The sequence below is a fragment of the Epinephelus moara genome, chromosome 24 (assembly GCF_006386435.1).
Source record: "Epinephelus moara isolate mb chromosome 24, YSFRI_EMoa_1.0, whole genome shotgun sequence".
NCBI classification, from domain to species: Eukaryota; Metazoa; Chordata; class Actinopteri; order Perciformes; family Serranidae; genus Epinephelus; species Epinephelus moara.
The window spans coordinates 15,816,132-15,834,598 of NC_065529.1; the positions used below are offsets into that span (position 1 = coordinate 15,816,132).

The 18,467-nt window shown below is 40.7% G+C and overlaps 1 protein-coding gene across 1 annotated transcript; it reads right to left on the reverse strand.

Annotated features, from left to right (window-relative positions):
* Positions 1-104: 104 nt before the first annotated feature.
* On the reverse strand, positions 105-13,628 carry npepl1 (aminopeptidase like 1). The gene is made up of 12 exons (XM_050038571.1): positions 13,405-13,628; positions 11,002-11,187; positions 10,581-10,751; positions 10,325-10,414; positions 10,148-10,229; positions 8,790-8,932; positions 7,888-7,965; positions 7,681-7,781; positions 7,444-7,567; positions 7,076-7,252; positions 5,069-5,179; positions 105-1,112 (listed from the first exon to the last, which is right to left on the reverse strand). The coding sequence occupies exons 1-12, from the start codon at positions 13,552-13,554 to the stop codon at positions 954-956; spliced, it is 1,572 nt and encodes a 523-aa protein (XP_049894528.1). The 5' UTR covers positions 13,555-13,628; the 3' UTR covers positions 105-953.
* Between the last annotated feature and the right edge of the window lie 4,839 nt (positions 13,629-18,467).

The window sequence follows — 18,467 nt, forward strand, 5'->3', positions numbered from 1 at the left end:
AGCAGATGGGAGTTCTCCCACCAAAACAAAAAAGCTGATACATGTACTTTGACTTGAGACATTTTTGTCAGCATTCTGTATTTTATTTCACATCCAAACAAAGGTGAGATGGCACCGCCTTTATTGAAGGACAACATGATTGTCACAAGAGTGGAAAAACATCATACTTTTGCTGGATTTTGTCTAATACTTGAAGTTACACTTAACATCTTGTGTGTTTTGTGCTGACAAAGCATATTGTGGCACTGCCTGTCGGTTACTCATCTGACACCGTTGTGAAACTGTTAAAAACCGCAGTACGCACTCACTCCTCAGTTTGGTCCAGAGATCACACAATCCAACTATACACAGGGTGAGTACAAAGTGCAGTGGTTACCAAAACAGAAAACTTTAGCTTTGCTGATCCTGATGCAGTATTTTTCACAAAGACGACATGTATAATAATGTATAATCCTTGATTTGCATCAAAGTATCAACGTACAACAATGCTTGCAGATGAGGTGGATATTTAAAAAACAAGGTTTTATGAGGTAAAACTTTGAACTGACATTAGGTGTACTGACAACGTAAAATATAAACATTTATAAAGAATAACTGCTGGACAAAATTAAGATTGGTTAATTAATCTGACATGAAGATAGACCACCTGCTTTTTTCAGATTTCATGATAATCAATGCATCTTCCTCAAGAGCAACTGAAAGATGGAGAAGCTACGGAGTTGATCAGTGCAGCAAGTTCCAAGTCATGAGGACAAATGAAGGCCTGTGTTTCATCATGTATAACACACCTGATTTACTTTTGATTAACTGTTTTATTCAGTGAAATTTAATCAAACACAGGATCACAGTTTAAAATGTTTTAATTCTAACCGGATGAGCACTTGTTTCAACGGTTTCGGTGTGTGGAGGCAGCGGAGCGGTCAGGGTTTGGGGAGTAAACCGTGGCATGTGTCCTACACCAGTCTTCGTCTCTTGCAGTCGCGCTCCATCTGGTCTTCAGACATGTTGGTGGCTGCACCCAGAGGAGACACTTGGTTCAGCATGGAGTCATCGGATGCCTGGCCAAACAGGGCCATTAGCAAAGCAACACCAAATCCTGTGGCACGCTCCCCCTGCAGAGACCGAACATAAGACAAAAAATAAAGGTCAGATTCCAGCGCTGTTACCGTAAACTTACCCTGCAGCTATCTTAATTCCACTGCCAGTAAAGTTCTCTTTTTCATTCAGAGTGGTTGTGACTGAAACATGAGACTTTGTTTGGTCTAAAATCGAAGTTGTAAAATCATTTCTGAGGCAAAACTGAACTGGTGAGAAGGATAAATATATACTGCAGGCTTCAGTATGTTATAAAGGTACGCTCACACATGAGCAAAATTAACACTGGTAAACTCCACTACCCTTCAATGTGCACAGAGAAAGAATAAACATTCCCCTAGGTGGCAAAGCGAATCTGCATCTTCACATTACGTCAAGTTCAACTTTGTTGAACTCCGACCGGCCAAGTCCCAGCATTATTTTCAAGGTTTTTAAGACTTTAACGCCACTCAGAATGACATTTAAGACCTATTTTACAATGAGCAAAATAGTAGGAAAAAAAAACATGAACTGAGATCAGTTCTGTAGGGTTACAGAACATTTTGCCCAAATGTTTACTGTAACATAAAATGTGACTTTTTCATTGCGGGGCGGAGACGAGGGTAAACAGAACTTGGAAATACCCGCTGTTTGTTGGCAAGTTTTTTGGGTAATTTTGTGTTCCTCACTCTGCATGTGGGATTCCACTGCCTCGAACCCAACCATGAGTTTTGAAAAAAAGAATTGGCAAAAAGTACACTGAGCCTGGTATGCACTGCCTTGTATTGGTTTCAGGCATGCCACTAAATCTTCGATTGAAATTCAAAATTCCCCATGTTGTCCAGGGTAAAATGAGTGCTGCTGGTTCTGCTATCCTGATCTGTGTGATGCTAATGCAAGAAACATGCCGTAAATTGTTTAAGAAAATATATATGTAGGTTACCAATTATTGAGATTTTACAATGCAATGCCAGAAAAAAACGATTTATAAAACCGTACTTCTTATGTCTTAGCTTTTTTAAGAGTTTTGAAAGAGTGATTTAAGACATTAAATACTAATTAAGGCCTTATTTTAGGTAAATGAATTCAAATGCCTTTGAGGCTTTTTAAGAATCCGTGAGAACCCAGTTATTAGCTAGCTTACATTAGCTAGCAAGCTAACTTTACTCTTAACTAACTTCTGTGCGTCATACCTGGCACCTCCCACATTCAACATGAATATCACCTCAGCAGGTGATAGGCACTCACCTGCATTTGCTCATTGTGACCGTGCCATAAGTGATTATCAGACAAATTGTTATGAGCTGAATCACAGGACCAGGATAGAACAGGGTTTTGTTTTTTGTTTTTAAATATGAGAGGCTGGCACAATCCTGACACACCTGCAGGAATGTTTGAATTAAAGTAATACATAATGAGCAGGTATAACAGAGCCCCAGTCACGATCAGTGAGATCAGCTGCTTTTACTTCCTTTCAAAGTGTTGTATTATGAGTTTCATAACGCCCGAGCAGCAGAAATCAGCCTATCCGCAGAGGAAGCTGGTGTTTCAATAAATGTTGCAGGCTCAACTAGTTTCTGTACCACATGAAAACCATATCGAACTAAAATGGAAGGAGTCTCTGTCTGTCTGTTCTTTTTTTCCATGAAAACCATTCATCCAATCGACTTCATTCATGGCAGGTGTATTGCTGAGAGCCTGAGGAAGTGCAGTGTGGAGTGCAAGCTGTTGAGATCTGTGGGACATATTTATTAGTTGTGCATTACGTCCACACTGTATAGTGTAAAAGAGAGGGTCCCTATTAACTGTTACACTGCTGAAGGGCATGCTAGGTACAGCTCGTTCTCTGTCGCTCGCTACAGTACATTCAAGAACAGAAGAAGAAAGAGAGGCTGGTGATGTTACACTGTAGCAAACTCAAACATTTCAAGCATCAGCAATGTAACCTTCTGAATGAATGCCTTTATTCTTGGAAATAGCCTGGTCCCAAACAGCTAGCTGTCAGCAAATGATGCATATACTCCAGCATTACAACTATGTCATGGCAGGTGTATTGCTCAGGATCCAAGGAAGCCCAGTGTCAAGTGTGAAGTTGTTTGGATGAGCGATTCTCAAGAACGCTGCAAGCAGCTAGAGATGTACCGATACCATTTTTTCCCTTCCCGATACTGATTCCGATCCCTGAACCTTAGGTATCTGCAGATACCGAGTACTGATCCGATACCAGCGCGTAAAATAAAAATGGATGGGATATGAATTGCTGTATGTCTCAACTCCTAAAACTCTATGTAAAATATTTAGAAATAAATACATATTAGTAGAGTTAATGCCATAAAACCTTTTTTTTAATTATTATCCAGTGTTGACACAGATCAAGACACAGGTTAAAGTGCAGCCATCGGAGGCATTTCCGATACTGGCATCGGTACAACTCTACAAGCAGCAATATCAGAGGACAAGCAATCGGCCTTTTCCCAACAGGCCCATTTTTAACAGTCACTGCAATAGTTAAACAGTCTGATAATCAGGTTCACTGATTTTCAAGTAAACTTTTGAACACTTTTTTTTTTGCACAGACCAACCACTGTGGATTTTGTCCCCCATTATATAAAATGAATGTGCATTAGGAGCAGATCTTTTAATGGCCAGTATCAGGCTTGGTCACACTTGCAGTGGAAGCGCCCAGTTGCCTGGCTGTTCAGCAAGCAATTGTGTTTTTCTGCATTTTTCTAAACACACATAGGTCTGCGTATTTATGTGTGTATGTGACCAGACACCGAAATTATCACTGCAGACTGCACTAGGCAAGGAGACTGGCACTGCGGCACATCTACAGTAAACAGCCCAATGGCTAAACTTGGGTGGCAAAAGTAGCAGGCAGCGTTTCATGGAAAGTCAGTGCGTTTTGTGGCATTTCCAGGTCCAGTGTGAACCCAACATTATGGTATATCAGGGTATTAAAAAATCCCAAAAAGTATGATTTTCAATACAGTCAAAAACATGTTTTTCTGTTTAACTCATGTAGAGATCCTGTTTTCAGGTGATATATTGTAGTGCACAGCACACTCCACCAGAGGTCAGTCTCTCTACTGGTGGAACAGGCAGCTGAGCTGAGAAATACGGTGGGTGACTGAGTGGTGGGGATGATGTTACAACAATAAAGCCAGCAATGCCAAAGGGAGGTCGCCATGTAAAACCAGCATATTTTCACACCTAACTCTGTGAATTAATGGTTTATTTCGACCAAACCAGTGCTGGTGATAGTTGGAACAGTGGAAGGACTAACCGAGACAATTTTAGAGAGTTTAATTTTCTTTCTGCCCAGCTTGAATGAACGCTGACAGTTGTTTGATTACACAAATACCGTCATATACCGTAAAACTTGAAATGCCAGAAAGGTATAAAGGAAAAAACTGCCACTTAAATGCACCTAGGCCTTGTCAGTATGAACAGGAGGAATGACTACAGCAGGAAAAACCTGTTTCAGGGTTCATGTTAGCACCTGACTGAAAACCTGTCGGCCTATTCTTTAATGATCAACATGAGTTTTAGTCAAACCAAGAGGACATGTGATGCGTCACAGCAGCCAACTTCCTTACACATTCTGCTGACTCTCTTCTTTCAGGTTACTGAGTCAATAAAATGACAAGAATATTTTCCACAGCTGATATTGCATCAAGACATACAATAACTCATACGCAGATACAAATATCTTTGTACCATTATAATATGTATTTCCATTGCTCTGTGGTGAAAAAATATTAAGCTCAGTTAGTCCTTGGCTGGAGGTTTGATATCAAAAGTTGGATTTATGTGATCCTGTATAGCTCTATGTACACGTCTGTCTTTATCAACTGAAGCCACGACATATCATGCAACCAATAAAACTTTCACTTCACTAAGTTATGATTATCACCTGATTTGCTTCAGGGTGAAAGTCAGAGCACTAACTGATTGCACAATATTTGTTTGACACCAATTCCCAGTTACTCACAGCATGGACAGGAGAGGCGATATCAACATGGACCCAGACACCAGGCCAATCAAAGCCCAAGTGGGAACCAATGAAGAGGCCGGCGCAGGAGCTCTGGGCGTTCTCTCGGTCCTGTCAAAACAAGAAGGATGATAAACATCTGCAACTCCTCAAAATAAATAACAACGTCGGTCATCAAACAAATATCCTACTTGAAATACTTTGTGATCTCTACACTAACTTCACATTTCCATTGCATGGTACGGCACGGCTCGATTCAACTCTACATGTTCTTTTTTAGTTTTCCATTGTCAAAAGTTATAAATAGTGCCTGGTACGTTTTTTGGTACCACCTTGGTTGAGGTTTAAAGCAAGTTGAGCCGATACTGGAAGATCAGTTGAAACACTGCAGACCAGTGACTGGTCGCAGAGAATCATCACTTGAGTGACATGGGACTGCGTGCACAAACCCACCATTTTTAAATCATAAATAGCAGATATAATTTTTTTATTCACTTAGCCTGCAAAACTACACCGTAAGCTACACACACTATGCAGTACCACTGATGAAGTGCAGAGCAGATGTCCCTCTGTTTGATTGCCGATGAAAGGATCCAGCGCGCATTCCATTGAGAATGATGTCACAGTTTGGAGGACAAAAAATATAATTGTTTACTTCACAAATACACTAAAAGAAGTACACTAAAAAGGCTAAAAGGAGCGTCACAACAGCAAACAGCTGAAAATTCCACCTACACTGACGGAGATCTGCAGTGAAAAATGAAATAAAGAAAAACACCTAGTGGATACCAATATACCAAAAGCGAGTCAAATCAAGCAGAACCATGTGGTGGAAATTAGTCATTTGTTACTGGTTTTCAAGTGCTGCCTCCCAGGTAATACTTGTCATTGAAATTACATTCTGCCTTTGGTGCACACGCCAACCATTTATGCAGATTTACTGAAAATCAAAATTTTATGTTTAGCAATTCACACAGCATCACCTACCACCTGTATATGATCAAGCACAGCTACTCTACCCTGTTTATCTACATCGATCCATGTCAAAAGAGCAAGATTAACTCGAGTTTCCAGATACTTTGTCGCCTTCAAGGTAGAGTCTCCACCAATAAATATTCCGACAAGGCTCTGATGTGAACAAAAAGAAGTGCCTTGGTTGTTGTAAGCTTTAAATTGGACCAACCAAGCAGTGAAAACCTGTACTGACCCTAGCACAATGTGCAAAAGATAACTGAGATGCAAGAACAGTGAGCTACAATGACACTGGACAATGTCTAAAAACAAGTGCCAGTAAGCCTATTTAGTGTACTTCTTTTAGTGTATTTTTAAAGTACACAATTTAATTTTGTAGTCCTCCAAACTGTCAGATACTGTAAAACTTTGCTAAATAGCCTGAGCATTCATTTGTTTCAATAACTGAACTCAACCTGTGTATATTTGGGACAAATGGACAGAGAGAGAGACAGATTTTAAAACACTCGTTTTCGGGCATCGGAGTATTACGGCATACCCACATTAACACCTCTTTATCCTCTTAAAACCATATTCACAACTCAGATGAATTAACATTTTGATCCTCTTGTTCGGTGGACCCTTACGGACAGAAGGAATAAAAATAATTAAGGAATGGACACATATTCAGATTCTATGACTGCTTCGAAGGTAGGAAGTCACCACTTTTTTGGTCTCTCCTTTACCATGCACATAAATCTGAATCAACAATACTCATGGTGCTCATGGTTTCAGTAAAATGAATTGATCGATTCAATTGTGGAGAATGTAATCAAGCTAATGGTGGTGGGGATGGATAGGATGGATGTCCATATTCACAAGAGGTTAAATATTAATATATAACAGTTAGCCATGTAATGGAGACCTGGGTTTATTTGTCAAAACGTGTAGCCACACCTGGCGAGTACCTCGGCGTTTAACTGAAGTTTTACGGTACATCAGATTTCCATGACCTTTGTGGATTTGGTTTTGATGAATTAGTAGTTTGTCACTTACTGCCACAGAGTTCTTCATGTCCGCCATGGCAGAGGTGAACTCGCTGAAGTGCAGCTCGGGGCAATACACCAGAGGATGAGCGAGATCTCCACTGCTGCGGCCGGCGCGCACACACGCAACCTCCCACTGCTCACTGTTAGTCATCACAGCTGCATGGTACTTCCCTGTGGAGATCCCCTGGGAAAAAAAAAAAAAGACACACAAAGAAGTTTTAGATACAAAAACAATACTTGTTAGGAGGCTAAATTCATTGTTGCTTTTGCTCTCTTTGAGGACTGTGTTGATTAAAAAAATAGAATAAAACGGTGCCAATGTTTTGAGTCCATATTTACTGACTTGTAATAGAGGTTGGAAATACAGTCACCCACCTGTGCCCCCGTCAGTGTGGCCATGTCCAGAATAATGTCAGCTGACAGGTCTTTGCTGGCATACACTACTCCATCTGCCAGCACCAGCCTGCCCTCGGCATCAGTGTTATTGATCTCCACTGTCCTTGAGCAAAAAACACACACAGATGACAGATTTATGTGCAATCATACTGTGAGGGCACAGACAAATCAAATCAGGCAGTTTTATAATATTATTATCATTAAAGATGGTCTCACTTTCCAGAGTAGAGAGTGTGGATATCATCAGGACGTGTGGCCGTAGGTCCAACTGCATTCTCTGCCAGGCAGAACACTGCATGGAGGTTATCCTTAAAGCCCTAGAGCAAACAGAGGAGAGAGTCTGATTAAAATAACTCTGCTACAGAGAGACAGAGGAGGCTAGAACAGCTGTGACAGCTGCTGAGGGATAATCCACAAACTCACCTGTTTGACAGTAGCTCTGAAAGCTCCCAAAATGGCAGCAGCTCCACCACAGTCTCTCTTCATCCCTGGCATTGTGGTCTAAAAAAACCCCCAAAAAACATATTTACATGTGATGAAATGGGATCTTATCTGCACTCTAATTTTATGTTTGCATATGACACTACTACATAAACTGCTGCATGCAACAGCAACTACATGTGAACGGATTACTGCGAATAGGCTTAAAGCTTAGCAGATCATAGCGTGCAGGTTCGAGGATCACCAAGACGACTGCAGAGTTCAGTTTTTTCAAGGCAGCAGTCTGAAAGGTGTTCAGTGAATGGGCCAAAACACTGACATTTTGGAGGGGTCCCTACTGTCCGTGAGAGATGCAGTGCATCGTTTTGAGCTAAACTTCAGTCAGACACCCTGTTTGTTTTTATTCCTGTTGTTCCCTTTTAAAGCATCAAGATGGTAACATGAACAGCTGATTCATGATGTTCAAATGAGGAATTATCTTCAACATGTGTCCTTATTTTACTAAAAAAAAACTAAATACAGCGGCAGTGTGTATTTAGGTTTTTATACCCATAGAGGAACATCTTAATTTACAATCTATGGCTGAATCAAGCAAGACACCTCATGATAAAATGCGGTGTATCGGTCCAGTGAGCTGTTTATCTTATTCTCAAACTGGTTTGAAATTTTTTATGCCGACTCATCCCTAGAGTCTTAACATCGTATTTTAGGAAATTCCTGTATGGTATACCATAAATGCAGAGAGGTAAAACATAATAATATGCAGGTTTGAACCATTTCACTATATAATTACTGCAGTGATGTTCCCATGCATTAGCATAACAATGCTAATGATGCTCATGATGCAAAATAGTTACACATTTCCAGAGGAAAAATGGGGGTACCTTTCCCTTGATGCTGAGTCCTCCAGTGTCGTACACGATGCCCTTGCCCACCCATGCGATGGTTTGGGTTGCACCTTCTGGTGTGTGGCTTAGGACTGCTAATGCAGGAGGATGCTCTGCTGCCTTGCCAACTCCATAAATGCCTGACACAGTAAAAAAAAAAAAAAAGAAGACAAATAAATAATCCTAACTACCAATGATCAATCTGAGGATTTGTCATGTCTTAGATAAGGACAGATATATGGGCTTTTTGCTCTATAGAGGCACGTTGTTTTCCCGATACTGAAATTAAGCTTTTTCAAATAAGAGTTTAATATTTTGGGAAGGATGAAATTGTTTTACTGGATTTAATAAAAAATGTCGAGGCAAAGTAAAAAATAAAATTAAAGTTAATTAAGTTTCAGACTGGATGAATGCAAAGGCAATTTATCTTATGATTAATGAACTTTTGTTAGTTGCTGAATAATGATTTCTAAAATAGCAGATGGTAAATAAATACTACATTTTATTTATATATTCATCTTGGTCATGTGCAGACAGCCACGATGCCGTTTTTGCATTTTCCCCACATTTTTACTGTTTATATTCGCGTTTTTTTCCCACTACCCATTCATACTGTGAGCACCATTAGCAGCGCGAGCTGCGCATGCGCGGAGAACACCTGCACTCGGACCACAGTTTATGGCTGGGACATGCAATTGCAAGCACCAACACTTGCTGAAGACTAAGGTATGCAATTGCAAGCACCAACACTTGCTGAAGACTAAGGTAATTATTTAACTGAACGAACGCGCGTCTGTGTCTGTGTGCGCGAGCCAGCCATTACATATTTTCACTTTACTGACATTAGCCTACAAACATTACAAACTAAACATTGCGCTGTGCACTGTTTCTTTCATTCTTTCTCCGTATTGCGTGTGTATGTGTGTACCCGCGCACGGCCCCACGCACGCACGTGCCTCCGTGCCGTCAGCCAAAACTATGCTCCACGTATTTTGCCATAAAGCATGTTTCTAAATACAGTGTGCATTGTTTGTCTTACATTAATAATTATTACACAGTGCATTTACAGTGCTCTGATTTTGCATCTCCTCTAATACACTGTTTTTGATTTCTTATTCCTCTATACATAACACATCCCCGGGTATGGACTAGTTTATATATAAATAAAATTGAGCAACAGAGCAAAATTAGCTTTAATGCATCCATATTCTTTGTTTTAAGTGACTGTTGCCATTTTCAACAACAAAAAACATTCAATGAAAAAGGTCATATACAGTTAACCCGTTGTTCTAGCAGGTGAGTTGTTGAAATATAAGCTAATCATAGACATAAAGAGACGTATACAGGCATGTTACCTCCAAATCCTCTTTGTTTCAGCTCCTCTCCACGAACGATCACTGGAGTTATTCCAAGGTCAGTTCCCACAGCCTTGATCTCCTGAAACAGAAATGAATGTCAGTGACAGGGTGCTGCATCAAAATGTTCCTGTAGTGGAGTCAACAACATCAACAAAAAGGTGGAGTTTTACTTACATCCAAGAAGTGATCTGTATTCATCTCATTGCACGGTGTGTCCACAATCCGAGCTGCCATCCGCACTCCGTGAGCAGCGTTGGTGAGACACTGAAGAGAAGAAAAGCCTTAAGTTATGACAAACTGTGGTGAACATAAACCATAATGGTTCAAAAATATATTATTTCTACTGGTCCTGAAAGATCATGTTAAAAAAGACAAAAAGATGAGCAAACAAAGAGCAAAACCAAACCAACCAAAAAGAACAAGGAAGTACCTCAAGTTCTGCTACATCCAAAGGACTGCTCTCTTGCCCAACAATCAAAAACTCTACAGCGACATGTTTCTTCTCTGCCCTGCGTGAAGACGAGGAGCGGCGAGAGAATTGGGGGAAGGCCCTGGCGACGGCACAGGCGGACGCAAACATATCTGGACGCTCACACACCATCTGAGGAGGACAGAAACACTCATATCAGTCACTTGGCTACATAAGCTATCCCTCTACTGGGTGACCCAGATTTAAGTGCCATAGGACTCCCAGAGGGAGTCATAGAAGGATGGTAACCTGTATTAACAGCAGATCTGCTCTGTAGCTAAAGTTGCTCCCTGAAGGAGGTGAGAAAAAGAAAGAAATTCGCTTCACACTCACTAACTATTATGCAACAGACAAGAACAAATAAAATTCTGGAGACACTGACCACAATGCAGCGGTTGTTCCCCCCAGGCAGGCAGGAACGGACCAGACGGGACACAAAGTGAGCAGAGGACTGGCTGTTGTGCCTGCTGACCCGTGAAGGAAGGGCAGCCACCACAGCATGGTTGAGGTACAGAGGGCAGCTGTCCGTGGGGTTCGGGTTCAAAGCGCCGAGAGCTGCCTGCCAGATCTGAGACAAAACGGACATTTAAGATTTACTATTGAAACAGTAGCGCAGAAACAATTGGTGGATTAAAGCTGTGGTTGGTAACTTTTATAAAAATAACTTTCTGACATATTTACTGAAACTGCCACTATATTCACACAGCACTAAATGAGACAGATAATCTGTGGGGAAAAAAAAAAATCACGCTATTCTGCTTTCTTGTAGTGCTTTTTATGGCATTACAGCACGTGAACGAAAACAACCAATCATGCCAGTCACTGCTCGTTAACTGTGGTCAATTGGTCAAACTAGGCAGCTTTGATCAAATATAAATCATGATTGTGTTGCTGCATTGCCTATTTCTCATCTAAAACAGTTTCAGAAACATATTTTTGTGTACTGTTTGACTGTAAAATGATAAAGTTTGTGACCTGGGCGCCATGTTGAAAATAGCCAAACAGAGCACCACCTACCATATGGAACAAACCTTCTCCATTTAAAAGATAAACAGCACACTAAAATATGTTTCTGAAAACATATGAGGCCAGAAATAGGCAATGCATAAACAGAATACTGATTCAAATTTGATCAGCGCTGCCTGGATGTTGTTGTAGTCAATTTGCTCTTTTTTCCAACAGTCATGATAGATTCTAGCAATTGCCATTAGAAGCAGTAGGAGGAGGAAAGTGTCTCATGGACTACTTTGTGAATATAGTTACAGTTTCAGCAAATATGACAAGAGGTTATTTTTTTATAAAAGTAACCAGGTGCAGCTTTAATCAATCAGATTGCCAGAGAAATTCATCTGCAACCATTTTGATAACTGGTTAATCATTTAAATCATTTATCAAGCAAAGCTTTCTAACATTAGCCTACCTGGTTACAACTTCTCCTTGTGTGGACTGCTGCTTTTCTTTGTTTTATGAGATTGTAAACTGAATATATTTGGGATTTGGAAAATTGTTTGGGGCATTTTTTAACCAATTTCCAGGCCTAAACAACTAATCTAAAATGATTGGCACATTCATCTATAATGAAATAATCAATCCATGTAGACTCTACAGTCATTTGCATGGTTAAAGTTTAATGAGGCAAATGAGAAAGCTTGGTCTGCAGCTACTACACTACCTTCCAGGACAATATTTCTATATATCACTGTTTAGGGCAAGAAAGTCAACTGTTAACTGTTTGCCACGAACCATGTAAGACTGTAAGACTCATCCATGTGTCTATACGTGTGTGCGAAGTTTGATAGCTTTAAAGATTGCTGAATGCTTAATTTTTCCCAACATCTAAACCGACCGATAGCAAATGGAAATCATTCAATATGTGAATGGAAAATGTGACGAGGCGTTTTAAAAATGAGAAGGTGCAGCCAAACAGTGTCATAATTACCAGCTCAAGTACTGCAAAGACCTTTCACCACCCAGGAACAATTAGAGCAGTACAATTAGAAAATAATGTTGGTTAATCATTGTCGGAGGATACTGAGAGGCTCTGGGACTGACAGGAGACCTTTCCTTGACCTCACAGACTCCCTCTCTCAAGTCTCTCTTTATAGACTGGCTCTCACCTTTGCACAAGCACCTGTGAGGACTTTGCACGACTGTCTGCTTCGAGCTCCATTAGATACCATGACAGCAGGGTATTTTTGTCTGAGTCTGATCACTGGACCTTTCAGTGCCACCCTGAAAAAACTACATGAACAAAATGTCCCCCAGTTTAAGAACATTACTCTTATGGCCATACAATGCTGCCATTATCTGGGAAATGAATTTCTCTCAAAGCCTGGAAATGGAAAATTCAACCTCAACTCAACAATTGTAAAATGTTTTGATTAAAAAGTAAATGAAGTGGTGTTGGTAAAGTGCTAGTTAAGATCCAACAACTTGCATTAATGTTTATTAAGCAATTAAGTTAGACACTATATTATTTGTTATAATTAACAAGACTGACGTTGAAATTCACTTCTCCACTGACTAACTTACAGAAAATAATTATCGGTGACAAGACAGTTAACGTCTTGTTAATTTCTACAGCTACATCAATACTAGTTTATTAGCCTAACAAACTGATTAATAAGTGTTATATTTATGAGACTAGTTAACGTTAGCTCGCTAGCTAATGGTGTTCAAGTATCGTTAACGTTAACATTACATTAATTTAGCTAGCGGTGTTAGCTAGCGCTTTCTTGGGTTAGCATAGCGCTAACAGTAGCTGCCATTTCATTCACAATATTACCTCTTTGCTAACGACCGGCTGCAGTTTTCCTTTAATTTGGCTCCAGCCGACTTTCTGCAGGTTGGGCAGCTGTCCGATGAACAGGACAGGGCGACTCTGTGGCTCGGAGTCACCGGCTGAAGCCTTAAACTCCAGTACCACATTCGCCATGTTTGTGTCTAGCTAGAAAGACAGCTAGCTGACGGTAATGTTACAGTGGACGGACTGCTGTCGTTCACTAGCATAGATATATCTATGGTTCACTAGGGCAGCCCGGACCGGCGACGGCAGCCGGGAGAGGACGAAAAGGCTGAATTTATAGCGGCTGTGAAGTTATCTCTATCATCCTCTACCGGCGCTCAGGAGAAACTAACGTTACATGAAGCTATTCATACATTTATTTATTCATTTTCATTGAGCTGAACACTGGTACATCTGTATCCACACGTACTCCTCTATATTTAGGACTTGTGCATTTTTAGCCCTCAATAAAAACAAAAATAAGAGACATTTGCATCCTAAATTGATGCAGAAAAGGCACAAATTGGTGCATAAAAATTTACCAGAATTCAGATACTCAGATTTGTCTAATGCAGGACCCAAACCCCGTTTCATATGTGTCCCTCTCAAATGCTGAAATAAAATTATGGACTGTGACAACATCAGGGACGATAAAGCCCAACCAAACCTAAATTACATTTGTTAAGTTCATTTGTATTTATTTTTTCCTATATATTACGTTGTGCTGTAAATATGTGGCAAAGCATATTTACACAGACATTAACAAATGTGAAGTCACGTCATAAATGCATAGCAGGAGTTACTAATAATATCTACCACTTACGCAGACTTAGTATCTTTCAGTGGATTTTGAATTTACCTTTATTTATTTATTTTTTAAGCAATATCATTTCAACAGGTTAATTGATTGATCTTGTTTGTGTTGACACTTTTCATTGTAAGGTCATGGCACCTCTTTGGTTCAGCATTGAAAATGGACTGCATTTTACTTCATGTGGGGTTTTTTTTATACCAAGGTTACATGTCTTGCCCATTGATTACTAGATAATCCATTTTCAAAGCATTGATGAACTTTCTTGAGATTTTGAGATGTGGAAAAAAAAGTGAAAAGGCCCTCTGGGACACTATTCTTACTATAGACTAATACAGTGATTGGTCCAAAGAATCTCTTTGGTGCAACGTTCTACAACATTTTCATCAGAACCACCACACAAGGGAAGTATGTGTCAGTACGTCAACTCAGACAGTCAATTACGGTGAACTACGGTGAGCTACAGTCAGTGAACGATAAGTGAATATCTGTCAACAGTTTTCTTTAACCAACTGAATCTTGATCTCCTACACAACTATTTTATCCATTCACCATGGAGAGAAGAGACAACTTGAGACCAAGGGTAAGATTTTCTCATTTAATCAAGAGACTTTTTGGGGGGCAAATTTAATTTGGCACTGAGCTAGAACTGAGGCGTGCTCTTTCATTTCTTTATATTAGGTCTGATTGCATTTAAACAAATACAATCAATCGGTTTGTGGCTCAATTTTCAAACAGTTTGATGAGTCAATATGTCATTGTTTATACATTTATTTTACCCAGACAGCAAAATGCTACAGCTTATGACTTGTACAGAGAAATACTGTTAGATATATTTTATTTAGAATACAGTGCATTAAGGTTTAACCAAGCGATTGCAGCAGCTATCGCTTGTACAATGGTGAACGTAAACCAGGTACATTTACTCAAGAACTGTACTTCGGTGCAACACTTAATTTGGATAGTCTACCCACAGATAGTTTACAGAGTATTTTCCAACATTTCAACAGCTTAACTGATGTGCTATATCTGTAGATGTTTATCTAAAGAGTGTATGTGACAATTCACTATATTCTCAGAATAATTCCATTGATTTTATTGACTCAACCTCTGCTGCATAGGTTGGTTGAGTGAATAGTTCAACTAAATTATTTATGTGGCTATGTTCATGAATTGTCACAGTGAAACAGTTAACTTGTTGAATTTCAACTAATAAGCTGTTGAGATGTCACAAATACTCTATACATGTTCTGTGAGTAGACTGTCCAAATAAAGTGTTACCAAAGTGTCAGCTACTTGTACTTGTATTTCCATTTTGTACATATTTGTTATGGACTATCCCTTTAGGACATAAAGTAAATAAGAATAATGAATAGTTAATAATTAAAATCCAATGAGCCAATAATAATAATAGCACAGGATATTTTGCTGATAATAATTCCATACTTTTACTTAAGTCTAATTTTGAATGCAGGATATTCACTTGCAAAAGGTTATTCTTACATTGAGGTGCTGCTACCTTTACTTTAGATGATCTGAGTACTTTTTTACCACTGAGGATGCACCTCGTTTTAGCTAAAATGTGTATTTATGTCTTTCAGACATCTGGTAGGGTGCAGCCTCGCAACCCTACTCAGTATCCCAGGCAACAGCAGCAGTATGCTCCACCTGCAGCAGCAGTACCTCAGTCCCAGCTTGAATATACATTCACTCAGACACGCTCTTCTGGCCGCTGAAGAAGACAATCTGAAGCTGTCTTCAAAAAACACTAACCTGAGGCATCAGGTCACCAGCCTACAGAGGACATTGGGAAGAAAGCTGCACATGGCCCAACAAAACATCAAGACTTGGAAAAGGCTTTAGAGGCCACAAAGTCAGACCAAGATGAGAGCAAGAAGAGAGAGGAGACTCTTCAAATCTCTGCACTTCAAGAAAGTCTCCATACACAGAAGGAGAAGACAGAGAAAGTCAGAGGGTTCTGGATGAAAGAATCCGACAAGATGAAGGCCACCTTTGAGACCGAACTGAAAAAGGTCAAGTCAAAGCGCTCTGCACAAAACGCTAACCTGAAGAATCAGGTTGCCACTCTACAGAGGACATTCGGGAGAGAGCTGCACGTGGCCCAACAAAACACTGACGACTTGGAAAAGGCTTTAGAGGCCACAAAGTCAGACCAAGATGAGAGCAAGAAGAGAGAGGAAACTCTCCAAGAAAGCCTCCATGCACAGAAGGAGGAGACTGAAAAAGTCAGAGAGTTCTGGATGAAAGAATCCGACAAGATGAAGGCCACCTTTGAAACCGAACTGGAAAAGGTCAAGTCAAAGTTGTCTTCAGAAAACGCTAACCAGAAGCATCAGGTCGCCAGCCTACAGAGTACGTTGGGGAGAGAGCTGTACGTGGCCCAACAAAACATCGATGACTTGGAAAAGGCTTTAGAGGCCACAAAGTCAGACCAAGATGAGAGCAAGAAGAGAGAGGAGACTCTTCAAATCTCTGCACTTCAAGAAAGTCTCCATGCACAGAAGGAGGAGACAGAGAAAGTCAGAGAGTTCTAGATGAAAGAATCCGACAAGATGAAGGCCACCTTTGAGACCGAACTGAAAAAGGTCAAGTCAAAGCGCTCTGCGCAAAACGCTAACCTGAGGAATCAGGTTGCCACTCTACAGAGGATGTTCGGGAGAGAGCTGCACGTGGCCCAACAAAACATCAAGACTTGGAAAAGGCTTTACAGGCCACAAAGTCAGACCAAAATAAGTGCAAGAAGAGAGAGGAAACTCTCCAAGAAAGCTTCCATGCACAGAAGGAGGAGACTGAAAAAGTCAGAGACTTCTGGATGAAAGAATCCGACAAGATGAAGGCCACCTTTGAAACGGAACTGGAAAAGGTCAAGTCAAAGTTGTCTTCAGAAAACGCTAACCTGACGCATCAGGTCGCCAGCCTACAGAGTACGTTGGGGAGAGAGCTGCACGTGTCCCAACAAAACATCAAGACTTGGAAAAGGCTTTAGAGGCCACAAAGTCAGACCAAGATGAGAGCAAGAAGAGAGAGGAGACTCTTCAAATCTCTGCACTTCAAGAAAGTCTCCATGCACAGAAGGAGGAGACAGAGAAAGTCAGAGAGTTCTGGATGAAGGAATCCGACAAGATGAAAGCCACCTTTGAGACCAAACTGAAAAAGGTCAAGTCAAAGCGCTCTGCAGCAAACGCTAACCTGAGGAATCAGGTTGCCACTCTACAGAGTACGTTGAGGAGAGAGCTGCATGTGGCCCAACAAAACATCAGCAACTTGGAAAAGGCTTTAGAGGCCACAAAGTCAGACCAAGATGAGTGCAAGAGAGAGGAAACTCTTCAAGAAAGCCACCATGCACAGAAGGAGACTGAAAAAAAGATGAAGGCCACCTTTGAGACCTGTAGAATGAGGGAGATGGGACGCCATGGGTACATAGTAGAACGTGTGTTTACTGAATGAATGTGCCAGACAGTACATGGCATTATGGGTAATGTAGTCTACCGCTACACCTCCTCTTTTTAACTGAACAATGTCCTTCTTAAAATAAGGTATACATTTAACACTGCAACTTACTATTGCAAAATAAAGCTCAGCTTAACAACTCTGTGTGGAATGTTTTCTATAACACTGAACAACACAGGATAATCTAAACACTCAGGAACATCTTAATTCTCATTCACTTTTCACTTATAAATCAAGTCTCTCTGGAGCCCTTGAAACCCTGCCTGATGCAATGATGGCTGGCTGTCTAGGAGAGTTCCCTGTGGCCCTAAGGTGGATTCTGTTTCTCCTTAGTACACCCCTCTCAGTCTCTATCAAGTAAGACCTTGGTGTGTTTGCTGTTCCTAATACAGTTCCTGGAGCTTCCTCTGTGGTGATCCACACTTTCTGTCCTGAGGTGAGCTCTGGGAGTGTTCTGGATTGGTGGCGGAGATTGTAGTTTGCAGCCTGCTTACGCCTCTCTTCCTCATCCTTCCTGCGAAAAGCCTGCAAGGCCTGCCATGTAGAATCAAGCTTTCTTTGAGACTGGGGTAGTGATGTGCGCAGGTTTCTCGCAATCAGTAAGTGTGCAGGTAAAAACCCATGTGCCAGGGGCGTGGCTCTATATGCCAGTAGTGCTCTGATTTGGTCAGATTCTTGATTGTCTGGACAGCACGTTCAGCCTAGCCATTTGCTTGTGGGTAACAGGGACTGCTCGTGATGTGTGTGAAACTGCTCTCTTGTGCAAAGGTTTTGAATGCCT

What these genes read in the sequence shown, in the direction of transcription:
- npepl1 (XM_050038571.1), bottom strand. Translation starts at nt 13,554, where the DNA reads ATGGCGAATGTGGTACTGGAGTTTAAGGCTTCAGCCGGTGACTCCGAG. An exon ending in ATACAGATCACTTCTTGGAT is followed by an intron (nt 10,230 to 10,324) that starts GTAAGTAAAACT and finishes TTTCTGTTTCAG; the next exon opens with GAGATCAAGGCTGTGGGAAC. An exon ending in GAAACAAAGAGGATTTGGAG is followed by an intron (nt 8,933 to 10,147) that starts GTAACATGCCTG and finishes TTACTGTGTCAG; the next exon opens with GCATTTATGGAGTTGGCAAG.